We start from the raw sequence: 20,795 nt of genomic DNA, 5'->3' as shown, positions 1-20,795 counted from the left end.
TGTTATGTTCATCTATGAACTGTACACTGTTTAAATGAGAATAGCAATTTAGTCTCTCTTATGTAACCTCTTAATTTAAAATCCTTCAGAGTAACTCACACATCAAACATGTTAACAATGAAGAGACAAATGCCAGTGTCTCCTGACAGACTTGAACTCTGTTTAAATAAATAATAGTTTGTTATTGGGCTTTACCTCTCTACTGCTTAAGAGGGAGGATCAAAGGGAGCTTTGGCATCATGAGTCGTACAAAATCCCCCCCTATCTTTCAAACCATGGCCTTCTCAGAGAGATGGAGACGACAAGTACACAAAGATACAAACTCTGCCTTCCACACATTCTGTCTGCACTCTATGATTAAGTAGAGAAAAGGGTTTTGCAGTTCACTTTAAAGCAACAAAACAGGAAATTATACAGAAGGACAAGATCTTTTTTATATATATACTTTATTTAAAACTGTTGCCTGACAGTTTAAAATCCTTGTTTATAGGAGACTCTAACTCTGATAGAGCAGATCTTTACAAATGGTCACTGTTAATGTACAATCATGAGGAAATGCATCCTGGGAAACTGTTTACTGATTCATTTCCACTAAATACACATCTGAATGAGACACAATAGCAGTCAGAGCTACAATGACAGAATTCAACGTTTTATTCCTTCACTAAAAGAAAGCAGGATTTGGATTCCTCCCACTGTGAAATAATGGGGTAGTGCAACATACGGCAACCTAACCAAGAAGAAACCGACCTGATAAATGATCGTTTGTAAAGCTACAAACCTCGAGTACCCTGGTTAGAAAGTGAGTAGTCATGCAAACTGGATGCCTAAATGTGTCCTGATTTAGTGAAGACTGTCAAACAGAGCACCTATATTATTGCAATTATTCTCAAAGCAGGAGATAAAAAAGGCACAAATGTCTACAACAATTCAAAATGTCTTCTTCCTTTGGAGCATTTCCTTAGAAATATAGTTAATGCATACTTTCCACAGTATTTGCCCGTTAAAAAAAATCCCCTTTTTCTAAAAAGTTACCTTTTAAGTTTTAAAAGAATAACTGATGGAAACATATTTCCTACAAAACCCTGACTCCCAAAACAAGTCGCAGCCTGCGCTTTTAAAACAATAAATCTTCCTATTTTATAAATATTAGCTCTCGGCTTTGATATAAAAAAGGTCAATGTTGCTCTTTCATGTCCATATACACAGTTTTACCAATTAACCATTTCCAATGTGGCTAAACAGGCAAAAATACATTTTAAAATGTATGAAACATATCTACATTATTCGTGACATTTCCAGTTTTCTCCAGGATGTCGTTTTTTAAAACCATCATTTGAATGTTTTGTATGTTAACTTTAAAAATATAGGAGTTAAATCTCTTAACCAGAGAGATCAAACTAAAGAGCAGAACAGCTCCTGATTCTTTAAAGAGCGGATTTTCACAGTAAAATCCCACCTTGTTACATCCTGAAACTCTTAAACAGACATCTGCAATACTGTGCAACCATGATTTAGATGACATGTTACAATGTGGAATATTTTGAGATGTGTATTTGAAGATTGCATCTTGAGATTTTGCATGAAAGTCATAGTTCTGATCTTTTGAAGTGGGCTTGTATAGGGTACTCATTCATAGTCACTTCATAAAATCCAAACTATCCCTTTAAGAAAAACCACACAGTAGGATTTAAAATACTTATCGTAGCCAATGTCAACATGCTTGAAGGAATGCGCACAGTTTTGTATATTTCGTTTCACACAAAAAGTAGTTCCTTCATCCGTTTGCAGTTAAATATAATTCCCAGACTTCCTTTCAATATTCCTGACCACTGATCTGTCTCACTTCCACAGACGTGCTTCTGGACTTGACCTTTGACCCGCAGCTGCAACATCTATTAACTCTGACCTCAGATTCCAGTCCTTAGAGTCAGGTTTCCCCCCCCACCCCCACATACAGTAATGTTCTGCAGTGTATTTCTGTTTTAAAGTGAACAGTCCGACCGGAGTCCTTCCTGAGCAGGGACCCCTGACCTGAAATCAGCCGGGGGTCGTACGTTTTCGATCCACTGGCTCCGGAGCTGTGATGTGACTTCACGGCTGCCAAAACACAATTACTGTTCGAGGATCATTGCCTCTTGGAAGGCTTCGATCCATCTGAAGAGAAAAATAGAAAACAGAAAATTAGCTAACATCGGGACGAACACATTCTAATATAAATAATGTATATATACATATATATTTTGTCTTTAAATTTGATTGTGCAAAAGGCATTTACATACAACATAAAAAGTCTGTAGTAAGTTTCGCTATATGGTTGTTTTAATTTTTTAGTAGCAAGTACGCCATTCCTGTTTTGGATATACATTTAATTGCACTTAGGATCAATAGGAAATGATGCAGCTCGTCATCGTTCTGTTTTTTTTCTTTCTTGTTAACTGCTATGAAAGGCTAACATTTACTAATACTGCTGCTTCACAATAACAACATCTAACTGGTGAAACATGGTGAAGCAGTAAATGTGTATTTGACCACATTGAAAGTGCGCCCCTCCCATTTATTGTATTATTTACCTTTACTCAAACTAGTGGACATTACACATTTTTTATGTAATTAAAAAATAATGCAGGTATTAAAGTAAATACATTTAACTTTTTTAATGACTTCTTCATTAGACCAATGTCAGTGTTTATCTGCTATGTAAACACATAGACCAACTGCTCTTCTGCTGTATTTCTAACAAATAGGACTGTAATCTTCAGGCGCTGTCTGCCATTTTCAGTGCAGATACCTCTGTGCGGTGGGGATGTCGTCAGCTTTGAAGATGTAGAACAGCGTGTTTTTGTGATACAGCTTAAACTGCAGCTTCTGAGCCGGCCCGTTCTTCTCCTCTCTCAGGAAGAACCCGAGCAAGGGCTGACTCTCCAACGCAGCAACATCCTGGAGGGAGAAACAATTACTCAATCAAAAAGACACAAAAAGCTACTCAGTTTAGTCAAATGAGAAATAACACCGTGTCAGTACCTCGCTGGCAGCGTAGGTGTACAGGACTTTGTTCTTGATGACAAACCACAGCCTCTTCCACTGCTTCTTGTTTCCTTTCGACCGGTTTAAGTAGCCGCTCATCGAGGAGTTCTCAGTGTTGGCGGACACCTGCAAAAAAAACAGCAAGAGAAAAATAAATCGGGTTACATTTACTCGCTAAATATAAGATTACACCAAAACTTAGTCAGAAAAAGTATCCCAGCTGTGTAAATCTTTGTTTCTCACCTCTTTTAGTGCAGCAGGGATCTTCTTCTGTTTCCTGGTGAAGGAGAAAGCTCCAGGTTTAATTGGAGAAACTGATGTTGAAGCACAGCGGTCACCTACAAAAAAAAAAGAAATCAATGAAAATAAACAAAAAATACTTAAATGACTAAGATTCTACTAAAAGGAAATAATCAATTTAATATTAAAAGGATATACGTTTTTAAAGACTGTATTCCGTATTTTGGTTTTTGTCAGTAGTCACAAATCTAATGAAAAGACAAAAATCTAAAATGAGTTATTCAGTCCCTGAATAAGTCTTTTAAATCCTAGCTTACAGATGTAAGAAGAAATATAAAGTTGCATACAATGGAAATACTCAATTACAGGTACCTACAATGTGTAGTTAAGTACAGTATTTAGTAACACTTCACCACTGCGTTATTGGTTTTGAAATATGCAATATGGTAAGAATTGTAATCAGATATTTTGCAGCTGAATTCAGAAAAACCCCTCTTTACTTACTATTCTCCTGCAGTTTGACGAAGCAGTGATCACACACACGTGCCGGCTGGTTCTTCAGGTACTCCAGGTAGTACTTATTGGCCGAGCACGCCTGACACACCACCTGCAGACACACATTTAGCTGACATGAGAATGAGGGGGGGGGGGGGGGGTTTCATTATTTAAGGGATGTGCTGCAGGAGGAGCGGAGTGGTACTGACCCGTCCACAGGCGCGGCAGTGATGCCTCCTCCAGGTGAGCGTGAACTCGCAGGTGCAGATCATGCACATGGTGGCCCTCAGGTCTGGGATCCAGATCGGAGCCTTCGAACCCAGCGGGGCCCCGGTGTCCACCACACACTCCGCCTGCGAGAAGACAGATGATTATTGTTATTACAGCTAGCTTTCCATCGAGGGTTAATATAGTAGGGATGCTCCCTCTTACTCGATAACACATTTTTAAATGCTTTTCTCAATGTAAAGGACTTAGTCAAGTTTAGCCTAATTTTGTTTAATATGGACGTCATAACAGATTTAGAATTGCTAGATAATGTTTGGTTGAATTTAAAAAGGAAAATTATCAGCATATTTATGGTAAAAACAAGATTTAAAGTTGTGTTTTTGCAGAAAAAAGGTAAATATTTGGATAATCGATTAATCTTGTCCGTCCTTTTTCAAGCAGGGTTAACAAATCAATTCCAGCCTGTTTAATGGCAGGACGTTCTACCTTTCTTTGTTATTTAAGATAAGATAAGATGGAGCTATATTTATCCCCTTGGGGAAATTCAGGCGTTTATAGCAGCAACAGGGTCAGAGTGAAAAACAGGATTCAAACAAGGTAAAAATAAAGATAAAATAGAATAAACATTTCAATAATAATACAGAAAAATAAAAAATAAAGTGATGAAGTAACTTTTGAAACAAGATATCAAAGTAAAACGTTAAGCATTTGAATGAACATGTTAAATATATTTACATGAGTGTGCAGATGTGAGTGCAGGTTTTCTATATGTACCTCCTGGATGCTTGTAAAGTCAATTCATATGACAAATAATCAACAGATGAATTGATCATGTAAATAATATGTAGCTGCAGCCTGACATGTCTTTCAGATACACTCTACAAACACCCGCAGAGATTTGCAGCTTTACCTCCTCCTGACTTCGACTGGATATGAAGGTGATTTTCTTCTTGGTGTAGTCGTCTATGGCCTTAGCGATGGCCTCCAGCCACTCGTCTCTCTCTGTAGCCGAGCTGCAAGCATAAACACACATCAGCTACTCTCAGCTACAGCAAACACAAGTAATACATTTATAAATATTTATAGCTACTTATGTGCAGACTGTGATGATTACGGAGGCTGCGTGCTGACCTGGCAGACAGGATGAAAGAACGTTCAACGCTTTCGATGTTCAGCTCGTTCTGATAGGCCTCCTGGCTCGGTTTACTCACCTGGAGAATTACAAACACAGAAATCGATAAATAACAGAGATTGTGTACCTTTAAAATGTATGAGCAATGTTCACAAACTGTTGCTACAGCCTAAATAATTGACAGGAGTCCATGTTTCAGTGCAGATACACATATGAAGAAATGTCAGTATAAAAAAATCTTAACATATTAAATAAATATATAAAACCAATTGGAAGTAAAAACTGATGACAGGTGTATTTATTCATACTGAAATATAAATGAAAAGTTAAGTACAAGATTCTTTCACAAGCCAATGGAAATTGATTTGAAACTTGATTTGATTGTGCAATGATGTAGGGTCAAAACAGGCAAGTATTTGTAGTTCTATTTGTGTAAATCCTCTGGCTAGCAATAAAAGAACATACAGAAATAAATGGATAAAATGTGTTTGGGCCACCGTCACAGTGTGATAGGTTTGCAGAGAGTCTCTCACCTTCATCCCGGCCAGAGAGAGGACGCTGTTGAGTTTATACTGGCCGGACTGGACGGGAGTGGTGTACATGAGTGCATCATTGAACTGAAGAAAACACAAAGAATTAGGAAGAAAACACAGACAGATTCACAGAATTCATTGAATTAAATTAACTCAATTTTGAGAGGAAAAAGGGGATAGTTTACAGATATTTAAAACTAAATTACTCACCAGGAAGAATACGCGAGGCTGCATGACTTTCCTGGAAAGCTTCATTAGAGTGCCCTCCTTCAGAAACACCTGCAAATATAGACATGCTTGTTTTAAATGGGCTGCATAAAACAGGTAGAGTCAGTGGCTGAATAAAAACATTTGATCAGTCTATAAAAAGAATGAAATAACCAATGCACAATGATGAAAAGTGATGGTGTGTTTGGCACAGAGAACATGCACCATTATTCATGACACTGTTGTATCTGTTACAAATAGGCCAATTCAATTAGTAACACTGGTATTTGGCAGCCATCTGAGAGAATTGACACCCGTGTGAAAAGTCTCCCTGCCTCAGTAGGAACTTAAAATCCTTAAAAAAAACATTTCTGATACTCACCCTGCCTGGCTGAACGATCTCATGGTGGCCGTTGAGGCTGTACTGAATCTGCATCAGCTTCTGAAAGTTATCCTGAGAAAGAAAATCAGAGAAGTGAGGAGAAACACACGGCTGGAGTAGACAGAACCTAAAGCTTTATGTGGAATAAGGTCTTACCCCTTGTTTCATGATGTCATTAGCGTGGTTGGCCACTTCTTTCACTATGCCGAGGGCCGCTGCACAGATAGCAAAGATCACACATTAGTGTTGTGCATACATTTTCTCTTTAAAGAGCACATATGATTGTCCTGGTAAATGTTAATAATGAGTATTTTCAAACCTTGGGTGTCTTTATAATCCTCAGAGTCCTCTGGAAGGTTCTTTAGATAATCTGGAAAATAAGTTTCAAGTTATTATAAAGCAAAAAAAACAGCCTTGGGGAAACATAAAAACATATACGACGAAAGGTAACTTATTTTATTACATCCTTTATTATATGATAATAGTTTTATTTCACATTCCTAAGTTTCAGTGTGCCTGTACTGTTCTTTTACAAATATTTTCTATATTTAAAGGGGACCTATCATGCAAAATGCACTTTTGTACGTCTTTTATACATGAATATGTGTCCCCGGTGTTCCAGGGAACTCACCAAGTGTCAGAAAACACAACCCTCTCTATTTTCCTCCATACCCAAATCTCTAAAAAAGGGGCTGCAACGGATCTGATAAAAACTGATCCAGATTTGAACACTGTCCTGACGTCAGGACGGTGGCGCTACGGCTATTGGGCCAACTCCACCAATCAGGAGGAGACAGCCACGGCCATTGCCGTTCGAAAGCGCTGGAGACGCTGTAGTACATATGCCAGGCCTGTAGGTGGTGCTGTTCTCACAGAATCAGCCCTTGCAAAAACAGAGCTAGAAATTGTCAAATTGAGCAAAATGAGGCATGGCTAAAATGCATGATCTGTTTGGTATTTTGAAAAAAAAAAAGTATAAATATGCCTTATATAGGTATGGTCCTACACTATATTATTAAAATATAGCATGATAGGTCCACTTTAAGATTTTTCTGCAGGATTTGTCTTGAGTCTAACTCCTCAGGTTTACAGTACCCCAACTTTCCACTGGGTGCCAGTATGGAACCAAAACAAAGACTTGAGTCCAGAGTTCCATTCACTGGCAGTCAATAAAGGCGGCCATGATTCAATAAACCCTTTGACCTTCAGTGTGCAGAGGATCGTAGAAGATAAACAAGGATTCTCTCTGTGTGTGTGTATCTGTCTGTGTGTGTGTGTGTGTGTGTGTGTGTGTGTGTGTGTACCTGTGAGCAGCAGCTGGTACTGAGGGATCCTCTGCACCGGCTTCAGCAGGTAGTGCTTCAGAGCCAGGCTCGCACATCTTGGACTCATCTGAGACAAAACGAACACAGACGCTTCAAGTTAACCGTTGGAGATAGAAGTAAAGTAATGGCTGCTACCAATGCTAATTCTTGATTGAAGCACCAGACATCGTCAGTATATTTAAAAGCCTGTAGTAACTGTGCAGGTGTAGATGCATCTAAAACAGTATTTTTCACATAAAGCAACATAAACAATCCCCATTAAAGTCCTGCTTTAAAAACAATGCTGATGTACTGAGTTTCCTAAGTGATTAGTTGTTGAAATGACACAACAGAAATTCAAATTGTAGTCTAGTCCAATTTAATTTATAGACCAGAAAAAGCCTTGTATTACAGCTGTAAAAAATTAAGAAAAGACTTCTAACTTCTGTTAGAAAACACACTGAATAAAAACAGTGTAAAAAAGGTTTAGAATAAAAAACTCTCACACACATGTACCCGACACAGTACATATTTATTGTCTTTGTCTCACTCATCCTTGTATTAAGAGCAGTATTTGCAGTTTTACCTCAAACTCTTTGACGACAGCGGCGAAGGCGGTGTTTTTCCTGCACTGCTCGTCCAACAGAGCCACGTTGTTGTCAAACTGTCTGATGTAGGTGGAGTACATCTTCAGGTAAGGACCCTTCTGAACAAAGATGTCCGACAGCCTCTGGTGATCGCTCCTGTGAACAGACAGACAAACGGTTTAGTGAATAAAGCAATACAGTATGGACCTTGAGTCTCTTCAATAAAGCTGATGATTATTAAAGACTGGAAGAAAAGCTAAACCCAGTAGGTGATTCCTTAAAGAGCTTTCTTTTTATTAATAGTATTGAAAATGTAAACTGACCTAGTATATCGCTTCCACTAACTAGGATGAGATAACTCTTTTAATGGAAAATTATTATCTTTTGGGAATAATTTCAAGTGTCTGATAACAACAATGCGCTAAATTGTTTACCCTTCTCTATCGAAAATCATCTGAGAATGCACCAATCAATCCATACTCAAATCCTAAATCAAAACTCACCTTCTCAATTCTGCTTTTAATATGGGATTGATATTTTGTGTTGTCCTTTTAAAGTGTGTGTATTTTTAGGAATGTTTTAGGAATTTTCACTTGTACATGTTATCGTGTCTTTGGGTACCTTCTAAAGTGCTTCAAGTAAAATGCTTTACAATACATTATTATAAAGTGTGGTCTAAAAAATACACAGCTTTAGTTGCAGCCCACATCACCCATCACTGAATCCACTGCAACATCCCCCAGAGCATTATGGGAGCTGTAGTGTTATGTGTGTGTTTACCAGTGTGCCACTCGGTCCTCCAGCTCCCTCTGCAGGTCTCTGTTCAGCTGGTACAGCTGAGGCAGGTAGTACAGGATCTGGCTGAGGATCCGCTCGTCCACCACCGGCTTCCCATTCTGACGGGTTGCCTTGGCAACAGCGTCCCGAAAGTCCTGTAGGCACAGAGTGGGAATGTCATCATTATTTATAACACACACACAGCTGTACAGGGCGGGGTGACACATGACAACATGCAGCTGAACAGGAACACCTGGTTATCACCTCGTAAAGTGCCCCCTGCTCCACACACACACACACACACATAAACACACGTACACAGACACACACACAGCTGACTCTGCAGTCTGTCCTTTTTCCAGTGTGCCAACACACACATCCACCTGGAAGGAAGCAGGGAGGCGCTGGATCCCAACGTCCTGGTTTATATGTGCTCACACACATTTTCTGCCATCCCCACTTTAATTTACTGCATCATTAACTTTCAGGTGACAGGCAGAGTCCATTCAGCAATAAAAATAAAGTAATGAAGACATCAGTCACACTCAATATATAATACATTATATTTATATGCTGAAAATTAACCAAACAATAAATTTCTGCCAAATGTATTTATCATATCATACTGACACCTCATTATCTGATCAAGTTTTTTATATTAACATAAACAAAACCTAAAAAACAAGATAGTAAAAACTAATCCAGTTAGCTCCACCAGTGCAGAATTAGATACAGAACTAACAGAAACAAATTACAAACACGGAGGAAAGAAACTGACCAACGTCTGTTCTAATATTCACAAAACACAGATGGACGCTTAAAATAAACCCACTTCAAAAAATTACCAGAAAAAATGCAAACAAATCAGATGGACAACCTGCCACAAATAAGCACAAGCAAAGTCCCCAAACCACGCACACACCTGCACACACACAACACACACACACTCATGCTGGAGGATTATCTGAGGTATGTGTGTGTCTGGAGGTCGTCTCTATGGCCTGAGGAGGCAGCTGTCAGGCCGGCAGAGCGGAGAGAAGAATTTGATCTGACCTCTTTTCTTGGTCAGAGCACACAGAAGCACCCCCCCTCGTCAGCCACAGGACGACGTTAAAACTAATCCTGCAGGGTGGGCTTCACTAAAGCTGCATCTGAGGCGGACAGACAGGTGGACCCCCGACCCCTCTCACCTGGGATTTCCCTCAGGACACACAGGCTACAGGCGCTATCCTTGGCTTAAACAAATGTATATAAAAGGCAGAGCTCTCCTGTCAAATGTAACAACTAGCATACTTAAAAAGTACTCAAGTACAATGTATAGATGGCATGTTAACTTCACACATACTGACATTAGAAATCACAACCTGATTTTTCTCCCAAACATTTTTTTCAGGCACTTCCCCTAAATAAAAACCTGACTTCCTCCAGTCACATGGTTCCTTTCCATTCAAAAAGCTACGAGCATTCAACATGGGGGCCGAGACAAAACATCATTTTAGTGGATTTATTTTTAAACTAAATCGGCCTATATTGCACAGAGGAACAACCAGAAGTCTGTTTTTAAATGAAGAACCAATCGTGATTAGGATTTTCGTACACATTGGACATACTAACAGAAAACCTACAAAAAAAGTCCCTTTTTAAAGTACTTCTGGGTAATTGATAACCATTTTCAGATTGTATCATATTGACAACAGAATGATAAAGAAAAGCGGTATTTCGTTACATTATACATGGGGGCATTTCTTCATCTCTAGGCATATAAACTAATGTCTCTTTAAAATACAAAGTGATATCACATAAAACTTTCTTTATGGGGAAAAAAATCATTTTCGCTGCATTGCTTCAGGAAATTACATTTGCTTGAAGCAAGGAAGCACATGAAAACAACATTTTAACAAAACAAACTGCAGGGAGAAAAACTCAAACATATACTTTATGTAAAATACTAGCATAAATGGCCTGTATGTACTTGAAATTAGGATGTTGCCTTATGTTATTGAAAGCAACCCTAACCTAACTGATTTTACATGAAACCATCGATATTGAAGCTCCACAGACCAACTACACAGCTCACCTTAACAGAGCTAGACGAACCCTAACTGAAGAACCATGCGTGCTTTATTTTTCTTGCACAAAAATAGATAATGTTTCCCTGCAATAGGACTGATCAAAGCCTTTCTACTTGTGCCCTGCGTTTACCTTTCCACTGCCGACCAGAGTAAACTAAAAACCCTCCTACACAGCAACTTTAAAAAAACTAAATTATTCAGCTCTGTACGGGCACTGTGACAGACAACACCCGCCGCCAAGACCTCATTAATTCATGTCCATCCCTTGGAAAAAGCTTTGAACCTAATTCAAAACAATCACAGTGTAGGCACGGTACTTTTTATTATGTAAAAGGCACTCTTTACGGTTCCTTTAATGCAACTCTTATATAAATAAGACACTTACTATGTGAAGAAGCTTCAGGACATCCACAAACCTGAAAATAACAGAAATACATCAGTTAAATAAATACATCACTTTGTGTTATCATGTGCTCCTGGTTATGTAAGAATGTAAAGTACTCTGTTTAAGTATAATTTTGAGGTACATATACTTTTTCTTGTCCATTTTATGCAACTGTACACACTTATTAGTAAATAAGAAAGTCTTTAACTGTTTTTTTATCTTATTTTAAAGTTAAAAAGGGCTCGGGTTCATTAAAAAAACACTCACACTTTCTCGGAGCTCATGATCTCCTGGGCGATGTGCACCAATTTCTTCCTCTTCATCTCATCCTCCTGCTGAAGAGGAGAAACACAAACAGTTTCACAAAGCTACACAAAGGCTAACAGCAACCGATCTCACCTAAAACTGATCGCTGTACACTCACTGACTCGCTGCAAATCACCATGATCCTGCTTTTTCTCTGTCAAACCATCAGGATTGAGTTTACAGACTTCCAAAAACTCAATCCCGAGAGTACAGCGACAACATTCCCCTTCCTCTCTTTCCCCTCTGTGTCTCTCTGATGGTGTGTGTTGTTGAATGGTAATGGGGGCGGTCTTTCAATGACTTAATTTGGACAGTGGCCATGCCCCCCCACCTCCCCTCTGTATTAGTGATACCCTGGAGGTTTGAGGGGCATCAGACACAGGTGCTGACAGTATCATGGAGAGGGTCACACAGGACGGAGAAAGAAAAAAAAAGAGCTATTCCTGAACCTGTAACCCTTCTGTGTTTGCTCACCATCCCCCCTTCCAAACGCACACGTACACACACACTTCTAAAGCGCTGTAACGGACACACTTGGCAGACACACTATCTCCAGTGGCTGCAGTGACAGCTTAGTCACAGGCAGTGATATGAGACGTCCATTGTAAACTGTGAATGCCAGGCCTATCTGACATGTTCATGCCTGAAAGCAGAGTCATTTTCCATAAAGGTAGCTCTCCTCTTTCTTAGGAAGTAGTAACGTCTCTGTAGTATTTTCCTTATTGTGTAAAGCAGTCACATTAAAGCACTGTTTGCTTCAAACATTGAGTTCAGGAAACCCTTAACGGATTTCAAGGTATTTATGTTTTTTAAAGTTTTAAAATGGGCTTTTACAGTCACTTTTTTAATAAAAAATAAGTAATTTATCAGGGTTTTTGACTGTTGGTCAGACAAAACCAATTAAAACATTTTTCTGTCATTTTCTGTCAATGATTTTATGTGAATCATTTGTGAAATATAGGGGCTAAAGTGTGTTTTTATTTTATTTTAGCCATAATAGAGTATTTTTTTTGAAGTGACTGGCCATTTTGAAAAGAATAAATACTGTGTTTATATAAAAAAAACATTTGTCTCTGTCTTCAATGAACAGCTTTTGAAAAAATATACCAGATGTGTATGAGAAGTACATTTCAATGGTTGAAATTAAAGGCATGTTGGCATAGAAACCACCGGAAATTATCCGTCATCATGTGCTGGCTTATGTTTCAGTTTCAGTTTTATACTTAAAGGTGGGGTAGGTAATTTTGGAGAAACCGGCTTGAGTGCGCTAGAATTTGAAAATACACAGCCGGAAAAAATCTGCCACTTCCTTACAGAGCCCCTCCTCCAACACACACGAACGCGCACATGACCAATGAGGGCACGAGATAAGCTTGTGCACAGATGGAAGGCTGGCAGGCAGGTAGGCCATCCAGTTATTTTAGCCGGGCCGGCTAAAATGATTGGTCGTGCTTTTTACAGTATTACGGCTTCCACAGATGACATTTTTTTTATGGATTTTTTGTCAAAGCATTTAAGATATTCATTGCTATCGGGATGTTAAGAGCATTCCATGGAATATAACAAAAGGTGTATCTCGAGCCGGTTTCTCAAACTTACCTACCCTACCTTTAATTAGTTTAGGAATTTATAATCATTGCTTTATAAAGACAGTGTTCTCCTCTCAGGTCAACTAGTTTACCTGTCGGTCGGCCTCGTCCATGTGCTCCTTGCTGGAGGAGGAGCTGTTGTCCTCTTCATCTGAACTGTGGATCTCTTCCTCCTCAGAGTGGACGTCCTGCCCCAGCCAACCACTGCTAACATTCAACACACACAGCATAACACACACAGAATTTAGCTTGGCTTCAGAGAGAATGTTTAAATGTGTGAATGAGACGCAGGGCAGGGCTGCAGAGGAGTGTGAGTTCAGAAACACACTCCCTGGTTAAATAAAGATTAGAGTTTTGTGCAAGGTCATAAATTAACTTAATCTTTGCTCAGAAGAAACATATGAGTCAGTAAAAGAGCAAAACGCATTCAGAGGTGTTGTACAACGATGGAAAATATTGAAATCACTGTGACAACATCTATAATGAAAAGAAAAATGTCTCTTAAGGATATTTAAAGAAAATGTCAACACTGGTTGATTAGAATTTTAAATCCATGGCCTGAAATAAGACAAAGAAAATACTTTTGTGCAGTTATAAAGGGCTAAAGCAGATTAAAAACACATATTTTGTGTTGCAAGCAAAACCAGTGAGATATGATAGTGAATAGGATGTGATGAGAGGTATTTCTTTTGCTGTTTTTTGACATTTTAGAGAATTCATCATTATTCAAACAAATATCCTGATCAAAATTGAGATTATTTTATTATTATGTTTCTTCCAGCCATATTGCCCAGTCCTAATTATTTGTATTCTTGTAAGGTATGCCTGTATCCGATATATATTTTTTATTATTCTGTATACACCCTGCTGCCGGCAGCGATATGATGGCTCTGTCTGCCAGGTTAGCACAAGCAGCAACATGCTTGATCGCTCCCGTACAATTAAGTGGTCTGACTGATGAAATGAGGGGGAGGTAATATATTTGGATTTGCCTCCTCGGTCTAGTCCTAGTTAGGGTTGCAAAAGATCGGAAATATCCCAGGGAAGTCACACAATTTCAATATTTCAGATATTGTATACAACACTTCAGCATAGTCAAGGCCAAAAGACTGTATGCTTTTCAACTTGATTATCTTATTGACGGAAACATATTTTATACTTTAATAATATTGCAGCTGACCTGCAGGTAGTAGCAAAACCCAGTTTATAACTAGTTTTTGCCAACTTGCTTGTCTGTGATGTAGCTTTTTGGGAAAATAATGGATTTATTTGACAAATGAATTTAATATGTTTGCTTATAATATGGTAACAGGTTAGTATAAATCTGCATATGACATGGTGAACAGCCTGAGTAGATTCCCACTATATTTCCATAAATTGCTGTTAATTCCAATTTAAAGTTTACACATTGTATATTTCCTGAATTGTGGACCCTAGTCCTGCTGTTTCCCTTTTCCTAATGATGCTTTGTAAAGAGGATTGTTGATGTTTTATCTTGGCAAAAAGAGTGATAGCTCTGAGTAAATGTTGGATAGGAAAGACTGTGGGACTCCAAAACCCCTCACATTTCCTTTCACTCTCATCAGCAATAGCCCAATCTCTCCACTTCCCTGTTTTTCTTACATGGCTCCCGACAGTTTCTTTTACCTCAATCTCCCCCCACCCCCCCCCCCTTATGCTTTCTCTATAGTGGAGCATTCCAACACACTGGATCAGGCACAGAGCACCACTTGTTTACAGCCTGAGGCTACTTACATAAACTTAACAGGCTCAGATGCCTGGGAAAAACGACAGATTAACTCGCTCCCTCTTTCTCCTCCCTAACACAGAAACACCCTGCCAACGACAGAGTGAGGGTTCATCTTAATCCATTTAATGGCTGCGTTATTATCACCTAAGGTGGCATCGACTTCATCACTTGTTGTGCCACTGTCAGTCAGAGGAAACAGGAATAATGGGAACAGAACATCTCCTAATCACAGCAGTCCGGGACACAAAGAGCTCAACGGGATGTTAATAGCATAAATGTGATTCAGGACATTTGCTTGCAGCGTCGCACGACTGTTAATTAACTTCTTTGTCTGAGTTATTTATCGAGCGAAATGCAAAAGAGCTCCAATTTACAACTAATCATTGTTCTGGAAAATACAGTGACTAAATTGGACGATTATCTGGCTCTCTTTTCATATTATGTGAACTTAATAGCTTATGTTTTGGTCAAACAAATAAGCTTTCTGAGGAAGTTACCTTTTATTAAACTAAACAATCATTTTTTCATTGAGAAATAAGTAACAAAGTGTATTGATTTTGAAGATAATTAATGGGTTAAGCTCAATTTAAAATGTTATATATAACATTTTGTTATGATTTGACATATATGTTATGATTTTTCATTTTTGTTGGTATTCCCACAGCCAATAATCTTCAAATCCTATGTGTCCCTATCTTTATTTTCATCCTAAAAATGTTTTCTTTTAATACTTTTTTGTTTTTTTCTGCAAACTGCCACTCTTCCAGAGGTTTAAGGATTTAAAAGACAATGTACTTGTTCGAAAGAACTCACTTCAGTGGCACAGAGGAGAAAAAAGGAGTGATGGGGTTATGAAGAGGCTAAACGCAGAGCGAAGGCGTGCAGTCCGAGGAGGAGGAGGCTAGTGGTTGCTGGAGGTTTATGTTCCTGTTCTAGAGAGCTGTGTGGCGTTTCTGCGATTCTCAGACATTTCCTGCCCAGGCCACTGAAAATAACCCACAGGAAAACAGGCCGACCTGCACCAACGCTCCATTCAAATTCAATGCCACTGGCTCAAAGGCCACTTTCTCACTGTTGTACATTCAAACCACTAACGTCACCTGTGCAACCTGTCGTACACTCAAGCTCACTTGAAATGACAAACTGGCAGCAAGTGCTCTGGACTTCAGCCTAATATATAATAAATAAACTCTCTCACACAAACACATATTGCCTTTGTTTGGAAATAAGGGTTGTTTGTTCTTAAACTTAGCAGGAAAATTGAATTGATAACAACTGTCAAAAAGTATAGAGTATTTACTTAGTTGATAACTCTACAACATCTGTTACTGCTAGATAACTTTTCAAAAAATAATTAAAAGATTAGCGCTGAAACGAGAGGTCGGTTAATCTATTAGTAGGAGGTTAAAAATATAACTCTACAATTTGATTAGCAATTCATTTACAAAATAATGCCAAACATTCGCTGTTCCCAGCTTATTAAAGGAGACAAGTTGCTACTTTTCCTTATTATCTCACTGTTGATTGAGACATTTGATGTCGTTTATTGCAGTACATTTTTGGAAAAGTGTCTAATAGAAGTAGCTGGTAAGCATACAGAGACTTAGCAATCAAATAATAAATCATAAAAATAAATGGGCGCCCTGGGGTTAGGGCAATGTGTCAGATTAAAATCCAGTTTAATCCTGTGTTGCATTTTGTTCCCATTGATTTCTTTCCTAAACTTTTGTCATTGCTCTACTAACTAACAAATGCATACACTGCTACAAGATAAGACCGCTTAATCAACAAAATAAATAATCATTAGTTACACCCTTAAACAACATTTTACACATTTTAAATATGCATTATACGTACCCCTCGTACTCGTGGTCGTTGTTCCTGTGATAGGGATCCTGCACTTCATAGATGTCTGAATCTGCTCCGTCGGGGTCGTGAGGCCAGCCCAGCCTCGCACCATGGAACGGCAGGTTCATGTACTCTGGGATTTCCTCATACAGAGGGACGTTCTCATACTCCACTGACCCATCTCCATCTTCTCCACAGATATCAGACTCGACTATGCAGCTGGTGGGCCGCTCCAGCCTCCTCTCCCCCCGGGTGGACTCCACGCTGGTACAGTCCAGAGACTGCCCTCCCTTGGCCAGCAGCTTTGGGAGCATCTTGACAGACAGCCGGAGCTCCAGCAGCTTCCGGAAAGAGAGGCTCCTCTTATGAGAGTCTGCCCGGGTTGCCAGGTCTGCTGCAGAGAAAGACTGCGCCCTCTGTTTACCCCCCAGTGCTGGAGCCCGGCTCTTTGGAGGCATGCTGCTCCTGGAGGGAATCTGCCGGCTGAAGAAGGTCACGCAGGGTCGGGTGAAGCGCCAGGCCGTTTTCTCCTGAGGAGGCGCAGGCAGCTCCCTCATGGGGGTGTTAGCGTGTGGAGGTGCAGGGGGGCAAAAGGAGGGTGGGCAGTGTGCTGCTGGCAGGCTGTGTCTCTGAGGTTTCCTGGGGGGCGCACTTGGCTGATCCTCGGCAGAGAAAGCTCTCCTGGCGTTACCCAGAGGGGGATTACAGCCAAGTTTGATCTGTTTGGGGAGGCTGTGAGTGATGGGGTAGCGCTCAAAGTCGCCATACCCGTCCTCTTCGTCCTCCTCCACCCGGTGGTCCGCTCCTCCTTTTTGGTGGCTCATTGAGTCAGCGTGTGAGAGCAGGACTAAGGAGTGGGAGGTGTTTTTGTTAAGAAAGGGTGACATGTGGACTGTCCTGTGAAGGCGAGGCGAGAGGGAGGTCTGTCGAGGAGGGGGGACGGGCGCGTCGGCTTCATCGTCTCCCAAACATGAGTCTTTTTGGGGTAAAAGTTCCTCACACGAGTCCTGTCTGAGCTCCTCTCCCTCCTGACTGAGAGACAGACCAGGTTGACTCCCCTCATCCTCTCGCATCTCAAGTGTTTGTTCCTCCGTCACCTGATCCTGGGCACTGCCCTCCACGCCATCCTGCCTCACCAGGGCAGGCTTTTTAAGTTTGCGTGGGTGAGGCACTGGGAGAGGCTTACTGGGGGCAGCAGGGACCTGCAGATCAGGGAGTAACCTGGTGGGAGAGGCTGTGATTATATGCTCCACCTGAAAGGATTCTGGAGAAGACTCATGAGGAGTGATAGAGGGGGAGATAATGATGCTGCCTGCAACATCCAAGACTGAGTCTGTTAAATCTATGTTATGGGCCTCAGTCTCTACATCTGCTATTGAAAAATCAGGCTCAGCAACAGCACTTTCCTCATGTTTTACAGCCTCCTCCTGCTCCTCAGTCCTCTGTGCTTCTTTGTTAGACAAATCCCTCTCCAGGTGTCTCTGTCTTTGAGGTTTATCCCTGGGCTTTTTGCCAATCCCTCCACCTTCAACCTTATCCACAGCTACTCCCTCCTCCGGGCGTTTTTCTTTCACTTGTGGCCTCGTCTCTGTGAATCCTTTTGTAGAAATCCCATTCTGCAACGGCTCTTTGTGAAAATCGCTCTCAGTTGTACTTCCATTTTCCAGATGCTGGCACTGGGAACAGTCCTGGAGCCCACAAGAGCAGGTGGGAATGATGTAATCCGAGTCACGTTTGTTAGTCTCCGATAAAATCCCATTTTTGGAGTTGAGAAGGGAGAGGTTATCACCTAAAGCTGTCTGCTGTTCCTGACATAGGAGGGGGGGTTCACTGGGTTTAGGTGGCGGGGTTGAAACAGGGGAAGCGACGGATTTAGGAATGCATGGTTTGGGGGCGACAGCCGGTTTTGTCCTCTTTAGAGTAGACGGGGAAGGTTGGGAGACAATGGGAGGCTGGGAGAGGAGACCTGGTTTGGGGGCGATGGGCGGGGGGGAGGGTTTGGTGGTACCAGGGAGTTTAGGTTTGGGCGCTAATGGTGGCTTCTTCACACCTGCATGAAAAGAAGAGGGACGAAAGTTACAAGAAAGTTTGAGACTATTAACTATTTTTTAAATGAATCACACCCCACCAGAACAGCACCGATAAACCATGCTTCATCCACACTTCCTCCAATATAAGCATAGACAGCTGCAAACTGTGGATTAAGCTCAGGTCAAAAAGGTTAATCTTAGGGTCAGAGGGGAAGGACTGAGGACTGGAGTAATGTGTGAAATAAATTCAGGCATGTATTATTATTAAGTAATTATCTCATGAAGGGCTTACACCACACTTGTGGAAGTAAATAGTAAAGTAAAACTGTCTTAACTTCTTCTCTAAATCTAATTTGAAAAACTACCATTAAAGCTTTCTATTGTTCTCTGAACTGAGTTAGACTTAAGTGTATTTTTTGTTCTCTCAAACTACATGGAACTACTAAATATCTACCCGAAATAAGTGCCTCTATTATAATATGTTAAGTTGATGAGACAACCAGAATCTCAATGATTACAATTGTTAAATAAAGTTAGAATTTAAAAAAAACTGTCTCTACACGAATAAAAAGCTGCCAATTGAGATTGTAGGAGATATTTTCCGCTTTCCTGGCTGAATCTCCCGGCTGGCCGTCACCACGAGAAGTGGAGTCATCGAGCGGTTGTTTCCGAGAGGCCACGATCAGAAACGCTCTGCACGCGAAACATGCTGCCCTGCCTTTGCACATCCACACTCTTATAAAAGAAACAATACATATAGAGTCAATGGGCTTAAAAACTAAATAAACGGCCAGCGTCATGGGACAGTAATTAACATCCCTATTAATAATTTCGAATGTTCAATTCGGCATACACATTTTAATAGAAAAGTTCCGTTTTTATTAATGGTTCACCCAAATGCATATCAGAATGTATCATTGATGGCTGTGATGTGCAATGAGAATCAATCTCAAACTTAATCAAAAATGTTACTTGGTCTCTTTATATAAAAGCCGAATTGGCCAGTATATGCCATTAATGCCATCACGGCTTTAAAAAGTATGTCTTATGATATTTGAGCCAAATAAAAACTAAGGTTTCATTAAAAATGTTAGATTTGTAAGTAGAGTCTGGCCTTGTGATTTCGCAGGAAAAAAGTCAACACTAGGGCTTAAACAGCTCCTGTCGTGGAAAAACAAGAACTCCTTATAACTCTATTGCACATATCCAATTTCACTGGGGATATCCCTCTTTATCCTGGCAAATGTTAACTGTTTTTTATATGAGATGTTAACACTGCCGCTTGTTATCGAGTCCGGTTTGTTACACCAACAGCAGGACAGATGTTTTAAGACAAAGGATTTAACCCCCTTCAGCTGCAACGGTAAAGTGTAATATCAAACAGAAAAGATTTTTTTTTATTACCAGTTATGATTGCGTTTTAGAAAGCACTCACATGTATGTTTTTACTTTCGAAAGCTGTTATTATAAAAAAGTGTAATTAACTGTGGCTGAGTAAAAATAGAGCGGATGCTACCGTCCGTTATGACATTAAAATTGTAGTGATTTACACTTTCTGCGAATACACAGAAGAAGTGACGTTATTTGCATTGAGTTGTAGCTAACCACAATATATGCTTGCACAGCAAGATTTTGCTAAGTAAAGTTAGATCCCCCACGAAACAAACCTGTGCTCATGACTCCCGACTTGCTCCTTTCTCCATTTGTAAACTTTCAATGGAATTGCGAGAAAAACTGAGTTTTTTCCTCCTTCGACACCATTGTCAGTTAGAAAACCACTTCAGGGAGAAAACATGCAGGTCCATCGCTGTCGGTCCTTATCTTGCAAGCGGATGCACCGATACAGTTTTTACGCCTGTTACTTTTTCCATTTTTCCCGAAGTTTTCAGCCACGGTGCTTTTC

The 20,795-nt window shown here is 40.1% G+C and overlaps 1 protein-coding gene across 2 annotated transcripts; it reads right to left on the bottom strand.

Annotated features, from left to right (window-relative positions):
- Positions 1-427: 427 nt before the first annotated feature.
- fgd6 (FYVE, RhoGEF and PH domain containing 6) lies at positions 428-20,775 on the bottom strand. Of its 2 annotated transcripts, none has more exons than XM_034133658.1 (21): positions 20,560-20,775; positions 16,872-18,912; positions 13,357-13,471; positions 11,637-11,704; positions 11,370-11,400; positions 8,916-9,067; positions 8,135-8,291; positions 7,549-7,636; positions 6,564-6,614; positions 6,401-6,459; positions 6,245-6,316; positions 5,866-5,934; positions 5,656-5,739; positions 5,122-5,201; positions 4,901-5,003; positions 3,972-4,115; positions 3,772-3,874; positions 3,271-3,365; positions 3,025-3,153; positions 2,792-2,940; positions 428-2,157 (listed from the first exon to the last, which is right to left on the bottom strand). In XM_034133658.1, exons 1-21 carry the CDS (start codon positions 20,567-20,569, stop codon positions 2,115-2,117), a joined length of 3,843 nt encoding a protein of 1,280 aa, XP_033989549.1. In that variant the 5' UTR covers positions 20,570-20,775; the 3' UTR covers positions 428-2,114. The 2 variants fall into 2 exon arrangements, with proteins under 2 accessions (XP_033989549.1, XP_033989551.1); XM_034133660.1 differs by having other exon boundaries at positions 13,357-13,468.
- Between the last annotated feature and the right edge of the window lie 20 nt (positions 20,776-20,795).

Source organism: Trematomus bernacchii, unplaced genomic scaffold, assembly GCF_902827165.1.
Source record: "Trematomus bernacchii unplaced genomic scaffold, fTreBer1.1, whole genome shotgun sequence".
Classification (NCBI taxonomy): Eukaryota; Metazoa; Chordata; class Actinopteri; order Perciformes; family Nototheniidae; genus Trematomus; species Trematomus bernacchii.
The sequence above is the reverse complement of the archived record's forward strand: the minus strand, read 5'-3'. Positions and strand labels throughout refer to the sequence as shown.